A 12,029-nucleotide genomic window follows, 5' to 3' on the forward strand; every position below is an offset into this window, starting at 1 on the left:
AAAAATAAAGCGTTATGTCCTTTACTAGTGCAGCAAAGTCTCTGGGTTTTTTTTTTCAGAGGAGTCAGAATTTCAAAGTGGCCTCTAGAATAGTAATCCAGGTTTTCTAAAGCCTTCAGAGAATTAAGCTGCTTTTAAAAAACATTGTATTCCAGGTTAGTATTTTTTACAACTCTTAGCCTTTAGCTGAATGCATTTCTCTGCATTGTGTGTGAAAAATGTTTTTACAGCAGATGATCAAATAAATCATGTTTTTAAGATTCAGAAGAAAACTGGACACAGAAGCTAATTAATATCATGTGTTCAGTTGATCATCAACTGGATAGCATATTTTCAACTAAAATATAAAAATCTTATTAAAATTGTATTTCTGTGTTTTGACATAATTAATTCTGGGAGGCAGTTGGTAAAAAGAAGTGCCTATAGATCCAGTTTAAAACTGAACTGATTTGCTTAGTTGCCAATACTAGTTCATTTGCTCAGTTTAAGATTCATTTCAGTTTATTTATTTAGCACTAATTCACAACACGTCATCTGAAGGCATCAAAAAAAATCCCTTCAGTCCAATTATACATACAATCCAAATGATAGATATCAAACAGTGCATCAAGTTCAGTTCATTGTTTAAATCAGTGTGAGACGTTTTCTGTCTAAGGACAATTTATGTGCAAAATGAAGTATTTAACTGTCAGTGGTCACGTTTTGAGCTGCAAACCACGTCTATATGTGGCAAAATACAGACAATCGCAGCATAATGTTTCCTCTCATTTCCTCTCTTTCACCCGCCAGGCGAGCGCATGTTTAACATCGACAGCGGTCGCAACGCGCCGCTCCACTCCCCGCCCTCCGAGCACTACACCATCATCTTCAACACCTTCGTCCTCATGCAGCTTTTCAACGAGATCAACGCTCGCAAGATCCACGGAGAGAGAAATGTCTTTGACGGCATATTTGGCAATCCCATCTTCTGCTCCATTGTTTTGGGGACCTTTGCAGTGCAGGTCATATTAACCCTTTGACACACATTCAATGGTCAGAAAAAAAAAAGATATTGCAATGTTCTGTTTGTTGTATGGTGTTTTGCTTTTATGTGATATTCAATTCAATTTTAATGCAGTTTATTTATATGACCCCAATTCACAGCACTTACTGTCTCAAGGCAATGTACCCCTTTCTTTTTTCACTTCCTGAGTCTTGTCTCACTTCCTTCTGCGTCTTTCTTCTACTCCCCTTCCTTTCCTTCTTTTTTCTTTCATCTGTTCTCTCTTTCTTTCTCTCAACTTTCTTTCTTGTGTTGTACGTCCAAATTATTTCTTCCTTTCCATCCTTATATCACACCTCCCTTAATTAGTTTCTTGTGAGCCTTCTTCTTTCCTTCCTCGTGTTTTTTTTCCTTTGCTACCTTTCTATCACTCTTTCCTCATTACTTCTTTGCATCCTTCCTCTTCCTGGTTTTGGCTATATTTTAAGAAATATTTGTAGAAATATCTGCCAGGTAGTCAGTGCTACTGGCATGCTTTAAAAGTAATCTCAAGGACTGAAAACACTGGAAATTTGAGTTTGAAGAAAAATACAGAATTTTTAAATAACAAGTGTTTGCTGCAGTATAAAAATTATTGTAACAATATTATGAATATTATTTTAGCTTCATTTGGAATAATTACTCCTTTTCTGCAATAAATAAAATGGAGGAAAATATCTAAACTTTTCTTCACTTTATAGTATTACATGCAGCTCAGAAACAACATTTTGTCTGTCTGTAGTGACACGCTTGACAAATACTGTCAGAAATCGACAGCGACTAAAACAAGCAAACCAGTTTACGCATTTTGTGTTTCATAGTTATTACAGTAACGGCTGCTGTGTGCAGCTCTGCTGTGTGTTTCCATGTGTCAACGTGATGACATTCTCCTTCCTTGTGCTTCTGCTGCAGATTGTGATCGTGCAGTGGGGAGGGAAGCCCTTCAGCTGCGCCCCTCTCAATGTAGAGCAGTGGCTCTGGTGTCTGTTTGTGGGTGTTGGAGAGCTGCTGTGGGGGCAGGTAGGAAGCTTCCCAGCCTGCTGTGTCTTATCAGTCAGTAGTGGTCAGCCTGGTTTTCCCTCAGAGGAGATAAACTAATCTTATAGTCTTCTCGCAGGCAGCCAGACGGATTCAGTCCCAGTGTAATGGCAACTGTGTTAGAAAATTTTGTCCAGTTGGTCAACTTGTCTTTTCCTAAGCTCTTTTATAATTTCTCACACATCTTTAAAAAAAATCTGATATAAGAAGAAGACATATGTGCTGCAATAAGACTTACATTAAGCTGTAATGTGAGTCCCTAGTGTTAAAAAAAACTGAAACTAGTACAAAATTATTTTTAAAAATATTTCCAATCAATTACATATACATTCAAATTAGTCCTAGTTATCAAACAGTTCATTAAGTTTAGTTTATTATTAGTTTCAAAAGTTCAAACTTTTTAAACTACTGAAATCCACCAGAGAATCTAGTGGAGTGGAAATACTCCCCTTTGACAAGAAGAAACCTCCTACAGAACCAGAACCTGGCTTCTTTAAATCCTCAACTCTGACTTTATCTACATCAAATTGTTTTCCCAGTATGTCAAGTGTTGCTGGAGTCTTTTCCTCTCCAGTTATACTGTCATAGCATTCTGTGTCAAGAGCCATCACAGTATATCCATCTTACCTGCTTATTATATTGACACTCTGAGTTAAAGGGAACTTTGACATGGTTGGTTCGATGGTCTTCCAGTTTACTGTCTCAGGTTGGTTCAGCTGTTTCTTCTGCCTTCATGTTGAAACTTCTTATGAAATCCTTTATAGTTGTGTTCTGAAATGTTCCTTTTAGTTTGCATAGCCTGCATGTGGTGTGACTTTTGTCCAAGTCATTTTCTCCTTCATGCAGAGGAAACAGGATCCGGCGTATATGAACTGTCTGGCTACTGAGTTCCGCCATCTGCATGACTCAAAATTAGGTCATAAATTAACATTAAGATAATTGAGTTTGTTAATTGGGTCAGAATCTGCCATTTCCGCATCTCGGATCATCAAAATAGATTTCATACTTCCCGCCCCTGGCAACACAGTTCGGTGCACTGTTGAGTGTTTGGATGGATCTGATGAAATGTCGGCAGAACAGCAAATATAAACAGAGGTTACCTGCCTTGTGTGGCTGTGGGAATTTCCCAGCAGAAGGATACGGAAACACTGTTTCCTAGGGGCTTGCAGAAAAGGTCTTCTCAGGTGTTGAAGGAACAGATACAATGAAATAAATGAAGGATTTTTCCCAAAAGACTCTTGACTGGGACCAGGTGGATGGCACGTCACGCCACAAGCAGGAATGTGTTTTCTGACTGTCACACTAACCACATTTCAGCAAGGAGGAAATGTTTTTCACCCAAGGCCCCAGAGATGCCTCCAAAGTCCTTCAACCACAAAAAGGGCACTTAAAAATACAGTACAGACCAAAAGTTTGGACACACCTTCTAATTCAATGGGTTTTCTTTGTTTTCATGACTATTTATAAGGCAAGAAATCCCACTTATTAACCTGACAGGGCAGGTTGACCTATGAAGTGAAAACCATTTCAGGTGACGACCTCTTGAAGCTCATCAAGAAAATGCAGAGTGTGTGCAAAGCAGTAATCACAGCAACAGGTTGCTACTTTGAAGAAACTAGAATATAATGGCTATTTTCAGTTGTTTTACACTGTTTTGTTTAGTGCATATTTCCACATGTGTTGTTCATAGTTTTGATGCCTTCAGTGTGAATCTACAATGTCAATAGTCATGAAAATAAAGGAAACTCATTGAATTAAAATGTGTGTCCAAACTGTTGGTCTGTACTGTACATTTAAACTATCATACGCATAAAAATTCAAAAATCATTGCAGAAATACATTCACATTCAGGCATTAACATTGCAGTCATTATTCATAAACTGTATTTTGTAAGTATTTAAAACAGTGACACAAATTGTCTTTTCTGTTGGTCTCTCAAATTTGGAGATGTGAAGCACTTTAGTCAGTGTCAGCTATTAGAAAAAATATAGTAAGATAAACGAAGTTTTGACTATTTTCCCGCACATTGATATTTTCAATCTTCTCTTTCATAAACTTCACCGTTTGAACCCAGGTACAGTAGACCTCTGGTATCTGTGATTAGATACCAGAACTGCCCTCGATTAACTGAAACCTGCTGACACTTGAGACCGCCACTAAAAATACTTCTAACTATTTTATTGGTCCAAACATCAAATATACCTTAATATGCATTCATACATGCAACGGAAACTGTTTTAGCCAAGAAGCTAACATTCACGGTCTTTCTTATTTTCACTCCAGGCTACTCTGCAAGCACTAGATAGTTTTACTTCCCAATCTGTATTTGTTTTTGATTATTTTTGACAGGAGTAGATCCAAGAATTGGCAAATTTTTCCACATTTAATTTGGAGTTGTGCTCCACACAGAAATTCGCAAATACTGAACCTTGAATACTTACAGTATGTTGAAATTGGCAGGACCATAATTTGGCTTTATCTAAAACTGCTTTGTTTCTCCTTGATAATCACCAAACTGATTGTGTTAATTAATACCAACAAATGTGTTTCCCAGGTGATTGCCACCGTGCCAACAGAGCGGCTGCCATGTCTGAAAGAGGCTGGGCTCGGCCTGGAGCCTGGGGAGGAGGAAGGGGAGGAGCTAGCGGAGGATGAGGAGGAGATTGACTGCGCTGAGCGAGAGCTGCGTCGCGGACAGATCCTGTGGTTCAGAGGCCTCAACCGTATCCAGACTCAGGTACCACATGACCGGACCCCCCAGTTCAAACCGTAACCATTACTTTGTCACAGGAGCACACACGGACACACAGACATTTCAACCTGAACCTTCACTCGGTCATGACACGTGTGCAGTTTGTTTGAGGAGATTTACCGAAAAAGGAAGTCCGCGCCAAAGCAATTTATTGTGCATGATGTTTGCACCACTTTCATCAAGTTGTTAAAAAATGAATGCAACTCATTCAGCATTGTTTGTGTAATGTAGCACAAACCCAAACAAACTGCCACTATCATGGCCTTCTCATGCTAACGGAGCAGACTTTTGTAAAGAGTTAAAGAACTCCTTAGAACTTCTCTTTATTTTTGAGCAATTTTAGAAAATTTTATGGTCTTTATCTGACTTGTTCTTACTCTTCAAAAGTCAGTCTATCTCATCCAGTCTCTGCTGTTCTTCTGTATTGTGCCAATCAATAATTTCTTTTCTTTCCGACACAGCTGACATTTCTGTTCTACCTAAATCCTCTCGAAATGGCTTTCTCTATCTTGGAAGTGGGACCATAGAAGCACATGGTCACCATGAGGGGGATAAATGCTGTGGCTGTTTATTTGTGTTGGAATGTGTGTGTGTGTGTGTGTGCGTGGGTGTGGGTGTGTGTGCGTGGGTGTGTGTGTGTGTGTGTGTGTGTGTGTGTGTGTGTGTGTGTGTGTGTGAGGAGGGAGGGGGGGTAATATTGGGTGTGTGTGTGTGTGTGTGTGTGTGTGTGTGTGTGTGTGTGTGTGTGTGTGGAAAGGATAATTCTTAGTCTCCAAGGTGCTTGAGTTTTTTATATAATTATCTCACTGTCTTATGTGAAGATGAACATTTATCTGCATGAACGCGAGCTCTTCTCAGAGCTTCTTAAGTGCCTCCCTTATATGTGCTCAGTCGTCAATGAGAGTGTTTGGTCTGAACACAGAAGTATGCAAATATACCGCCTTAAACCAAGTCTTTGATATTTTCCACTTGAGCAGCCAGATTTTCTTGTAATCTTGTAAAGAGGTCTCAATAGTTCTTCAGACATGCTGGGTAGGTCTGCCTTTGGCCCGCATCTTTTAAAAGAGCAATAATGTAGCATAAATGCATCCTGGGTGCACTATTTCTAAATGTCTTTTAAATATGAGAGAACATATTTGAGAGAACATATTTCTCCACCCAAATCAGTGGGTGGAGATTTTATTTGCAGATAAAATGTTTTGAATCAGTGCAAAAAATAATTTTCTCTGAAGCCACATTGGCTTTGCCTGTCATCTGCATGTAGTCGAATAAAAGCTCTTATAGCATCAGCTTCTTTCCCAGCCACGAGTTTTTCACAATCCTTTAACTTTTCCGTTTTGGTTTGTTCTTTATTGGAAGTATTAATAAAACTGTTTGATAAAGCTACGGATATTTTTCCTCAGATATTTGACACCAAATAAGTTACCTGACTTCAATCTAACAGCCATATTTTTAAGAAGCAGGAAAAAAAAAATCAAGACCTGATTGAAGACCTGCCAGGTGGGAGAATCATTTGATCCTCTACTTGTGCTTTCTGCTAACAGCTCAGTAGAGATCACCGTGATTGAGCTGAAATCCTGTTTTCTGAGGAATTTTTCAAAGACTCAAAAAGAAAAATATTTGATAAACTGACAGGCTGCTTGAAACAGAATGTTTAACATTAAACTGATTCTTTTAACACTAAAAAGTCTTATTACAATTAAGGCCTTAACATGTCTTGAATTCCTTTTTAAAGTAAGTTGGCTTTTATTATGTTCTTTTTATTTTTATCTTGCGAGACTTTTCTCTCAGACAAATTTTGAGACACGCTTAGGCTATCGCTAACATCATGCTAATATGCCCTTGCTAGCTGGTTAGCTAGCTTTTTGGGTCTATCACGGGTAAGTGCAACTATGCCGCCAGAAGGTTGGATGAAGTTTGCACGTTTCTGTGGAGATTTAGCTCTTCGGTACCACAGTGACCTTAAATGGTCTTAAAGTTGGTGAAACCCGCAGAAGCCCTGTCTAAGTTGCATCCAATGTGTAAAAAATATTAGGAGCCATTTTATTCTCATTTGGTTATGGTCAGAGACTGAGCTGAAAATTAATGAATAAAAAAAAAGATTCCAAATAATAATTTTTTTTTTTTTTTTTAATCTTCTGAAAACTTGGAGAACTATTGATGAAGATCACTTTTGAAGATTTGAAGAAAGTGCAGCTGCTTGGCAGGAAAAATATAATCAAAACAAGAGATGACCCAAGACTTTTGCACAGCAGTATTTTTAGTGAGGTTAGGGAAAAACCAAGGCCCCATAAAATATTTCCCTAGATACAAACACACTCGCAGGCCGGCCGGCCCCTCCTGCCCTCACCGAGTGATGCTGCTGTTTTGTCTCTGTCCTGCAGATGGAGGTAGTGAGCACATTCAAGCGAAGCGGTTCGTTTCAGGGAGCGGTGAGACGGCGCTCCTCCGTGCTCAGTCAGCTCCACGACGTAAACACTATCTCTACCCCCTCTCACGTAGCTCTCTCCACCGCAACAGCCAATACCAGCCCAGCCCCTGGGAGTGAGTTCGCCGAAAGCATGTACACACATCTCCCACACACACACACACACACACACACACACACACACACACACACGTACTTGCACACACTCATCCACAGACACAAACACATGTACACACACTGCTGCACGGCACGTGGACTGCGGTATTTTTACTCTCTCTGGTTGTGTCCCCTCCGGCTCGCTCGCTGCTCGTGTGTGTGCAATGTCTCCTCTGTTTTTTGGTTTTTCCTTCTTACTCTCCCGTTGGAACAGCACCCAGTCCCGACCGGCTGTGTGGTTCTGGTCTGATCTGGACTGGTCCAATCCCAGTGTGGCTCTCAGGCCAGAGTTTGTTTTGTCATTGAGTGTTGGTTCGTGCAGGAGGCAGCTGACCGCTCACTCTCTCACTCTTTCTCTACAAGGCGTCCCGTGACACGATCTTCAAACACGGATTGGGGCTGATCATTAATAAAAAAGAGAAGACGATTGATTTTCAGATGTCACCGGCGTCCTGAAGTTCAGGGGGTGAGCAGCAGCTCCTCCTGCACCACCTATTCTTCTGTTTGCATATGAGGTCAAGCGTAGTTCTTTTGGTTTTGTTTACTCCTAACATCTCTAACAAGTGGTGTCATTTCTTTACTCTTAAAAAAATAAATAAGACAATATACTGTAACAATCATGTGATGACATTTTAATAATGGTACATTATATCTCACTGCATTCAATTCATATTCATCACCAAATGGCTTCCATATGGCTTGTGTTAAGCTGTAAACCTTCGAGTATAAAAGCCCATGCTTCGCTGCTGTTTCTAAGAGTAAACGTAAGGAGCACTTCCCTCTTCCTCTCTCACTCTTGTTTCCTCTCTCCTTCCTCTGCTGCTGTCTTTTGTTTGGTTCTGCAATGTTGTCAACTGGTTAATTATGTAACAGTATTTCCAGCTCTGACGTCACACGTTTGGGTACCCCGCACCCCCAACCCCGCCCGACGTCTTCAGAAAGTCCCGACTTCTTCCTCTCTGTCCCAATCTGTTTTTGTTTTGTTTTTTTTCCACACTCCCTCTCTTTCTCACCATCACAGCTCTCTTTCTTCTTTGTTCTCTATCCATGAAAAGATACAGGTTCCCCGTTTGCGGAAAAGCGCTCCTCGAAATGTCTTCTGATTGTTCTTCATACGTAGAGCTGTTCTGTTGTAGAGCTATTTAGATTGTAACGGATCTAAATGCAGGCTCTTATGTGTAGCATACTGATAAGATTTATTTAGTCCACTTTCCTTCCTTTTTCCATCCTGTTTTCCTCCCCCCCCGTTGTTTTTGGATCTCACCTCATCCTTTTTGTCATCCTCCCTTGTTCTTAATAATATAGCTACCACACCTCATCTTTTTTTTTCCTCTTAATTTATTTTTTTTGAATGTCAGTTCTGCGTGCGTCTGTGTGGAAGCGTGCTAAAATGTGCGTGCATATGCAGACATGTCGGCAAGCCGCAGCTTGACCCGTGCAGTTACCTTAGTAGTGCTTGTATGCCTGTGAATAAGTGTGTGCATGCATGTATGCTGTCTCTTCATTTGGTTGTCTTCATCTGCCTTCTCAGTTGCTTATCCTTACCTTCCTTGCTCCTCTCCGTCACATTCCCCCCCCCAACCCACCTCACTCTACCCCACGCTGACCCTCCGCCACTTATACCCCTCCTCCCTTCATCACCTGCGGTGGTAGAAATAGAAAGGCCCGGGTCGATTGTTGTCATCCTGCACAGTCATGAGGACACACCTGGGCTTCATGTTTAGATTAAACATCCTTCACTTCAGCTCTTTGTAATATCATAAACAACAAATGTGTTCAGAGTTGTATAAATTTGGCTGCCAAATGAAAGAAAATACAATAAACGTTGAAGTAGGGATGTTCAGTCAAAGTGTGGAGCTTAGCCTCAGGTCGGGCCTCTGCCAGCTCATTGCTTGCTGTTTTGATTCTTTGAGCGTGTTTTTAAAAGGCTTGGTTCTGATTGTTTTACTCAGCTCTGGACTGCAACATAGTTTGCAGCCTCCGTCTTGTGGTTCAGTCCCGTACTCAGACAAACAAACAAGGAGGGGAACGCGAAGGAGCAAGCACTAAATTTGTGTTTTATGTGACTTCTCTCTGAATCATGTTGCCATGACCTCCCGTTGGAGCAGCACATGATCTGAATCACGTTGTGCGTTTTAGTGGTTTGAACTCTCAGAAAAGGGGAGGTAGCTGGAGCTTTATGTATGTTTATCAGTCTCGATTATCTTTAAACAATATCTTCAGTTCAAATTGTGATCATTTGCTACGATCAACAAATCCCTTTCAAAGAGCGGGGCGGGGGGAAGGAGTCCCTGCTGGCGACGAGCATCGTGCTGTTTGTGCAGCCCTCTTCTTTTATTCATTGGATTGTTCAGAGCTCCACAGCTAAACAGCAACTACACAAGTGGATTGTCCAACACCGAAGAGTGACCTCATTGGCTCAGAAGTCACCAGTGCAGGTACACCTCAGGGTCACTGTGTTTAAGATGGTAATGTAAACATTTTGGACGTGGAACACAGGTGTAGAGGATTGAACATTGAACAAAAAAGAACAAATACTAAACCAAAGAAGTGGCTTCTGGTTTCATTTAACCAGAGCTGCCGTTCACACCTTGGGCTATATGATCAGCATACCCACATGGCACCGCTTAGGACATGTTTGAATCGTCAAGTGGCAACAACCCAAACAGTGAACTAAATTTAAGGTGTGGCCAGTGGCTCATGTGACTTTTATGGTCCCATTGGTGACCCTCATGATTCCATTCTTGGGTTTGTTCTGACTAAAACTTACAAGTCTGTTACTTCCAATCTTTGCTAAGAACTGAAATGGTTTCTTTTTATATACAATAAGTCAGATATCTTTTTGAAACAAGAGAAGTCCACTTGTCTTTTACTAAGGCAGTTATTCATCCAAATCATGGATGTCTGAAACTTAGTACCCCAAAGAAGAGTGTTGTTGCCCAAGAGACTACTTTGGTATTAAGTATGTTAAATAGATCTGTCACGATAAGCAATAAATCAATTAATCACGTGATAAATTGAAACAAATTCAATCATTTCTATTTTCATGATTTATTGTTTATTTCTTTCTTTCTACCAAAAACTAGATGACAGTCTATCCCTTTTCTGGAGGACAGTTTTGTTTACAGAAACTTCATAATTCATTTTATTTGTTGTTTCTGTTGTTTTGTTTTTTGTTGTGGTTATTTCTCTTCCAGTTCCAGTGTTAAAAGTTAATCAAATTTGAAGTTTATTGATCTTTGGTAAAATGTTCTTGCATTTCTATGCTATTTCCACAATATTACTTGGAAACGATCTCAAAACAACAATATTATTGTTTATCATAATAATGTCTGGGACAATTTATTGTCTAGCAAGATTTGCTATTGTGATAGTCGTAATGTTGCACCAATTGATCAGAAGATCATGTTTTGAGTTTCCGAACTTCTGGTCACTATCAGGGCTTGCAATATTCATTACCTGATATTCCAGGTTTTGATGTTTGGTCAAATTTTGACATGCGGCAAATTGTGGTCATTTATTTCAAGTTGCCTGGGGTTTCAATCTGTAATTTGAGTAAGCCATAAACATGGCGACTGTTGTTAGTGTTGTTTCTAAGCTGACAGTCATCCTAGGACGTCAGCCCAGCGTTTCTGTCTCTGAATGGGTGCTTACTGGTTGGAGCTGGTTTCATAGAGCCAATCACAAGGAAATAGCAGGAAAAAATAAGGAGATAAAATCTGTGAATGTGTGAACTGATTTATAACATCACAGGTACAACATGTTTTACACTTTCAATTTAACACAAGAAAATAAATTCAGCCTCTCTGGCTCTGTGAGCTGATTTTAATTCTCTTTAAACACATAATGTTTGAGTCCAGCTAAAGAAAATGTGAAGGCCAAGTTCATTTTCTGCCATTCTTAATGCTGCCGCAGTATTAAGTGGCTTGGAGAGTGTGATGCACTCTGTATCCCTGCACTATAATTAGTAATGACTAAATGGTGGGGAATCTTCTATGACTTAGGCTTTTTTCACGGTAAACATTAGCTTATCTTCAGGTCCTCACAGGCACAGGTAGTAGAGTACCGAGTCAAATATTTTCTTTGTGACAGTCAAACCTGAAGGAGGTGCACAACGTTTCATGAACTGGCTTTTATGCTGTTGTGAAAGCTAAACTTTCAGAACATGACTTTCAAAAATATTAATGACATGTACTGATAAAGAGTTTGATACTTTGTTTGCAGTCACCCTCTTTAGTGATGCCCTAAATAATTGGTTGTGCAAACTCTAACATTAGTCCCAGCTAATGTGAAGGCTGAGGTGAAAGCTCTTCATCAACATGGTATTTACTGGAAGCTAACGCTAAAGCGCAAAAGTCTACCTAGTTGATACCCACCGTGTGTCATATGTCAAGGTCAAATTTATTATTGTGCTTCAGGAAGTGATTCTTTAGAACAGACCTTTCACTCACTGCTTCAGATTTATGGTTTCACCAAACAAGTTGTTTGAAAAGATTCGCCTGTGGTGAGGGTTTGTTTTACGTCCAGCTCTGACACGCTCACAGGTCAGCAGTTATCTGATGATTCTAGACAAACCAGGATCTCGACTAGTTAAAAACCCTTATATATTATAAACTAAGTATGCCATAAGTAAA

General features: G+C 40.0%; 1 protein-coding gene across 5 annotated transcripts in view; it reads left to right on the plus strand.

The window, feature by feature from the left end:
• Positions 1-12,029, plus strand: part of atp2b3b (ATPase plasma membrane Ca2+ transporting 3b) — a 65,534-nt gene that overhangs the window by 44,820 nt on the left and 8,685 nt on the right. For 2 of the 5 annotated variants that reach the window (XM_028024844.1, XM_028024850.1), the window contains 4 exons: positions 790-1,001; positions 1,934-2,041; positions 4,614-4,796; positions 7,196-7,355. In XM_028024844.1, the coding sequence (XP_027880645.1) occupies positions 790-1,001; positions 1,934-2,041; positions 4,614-4,796; positions 7,196-7,355 (663 nt within the window). The remainder of the gene's footprint in view (positions 1-789; positions 1,002-1,933; positions 2,042-4,613; positions 4,797-7,195; positions 7,356-12,029) is intronic. The other 3 variants (XM_028024835.1, XM_028024839.1, XM_028024857.1) reach the window with 2 other exon arrangements.

Source organism: Xiphophorus couchianus, chromosome 1, assembly GCF_001444195.1.
Source record: "Xiphophorus couchianus chromosome 1, X_couchianus-1.0, whole genome shotgun sequence".
Classification (NCBI taxonomy): Eukaryota; Metazoa; Chordata; class Actinopteri; order Cyprinodontiformes; family Poeciliidae; genus Xiphophorus; species Xiphophorus couchianus.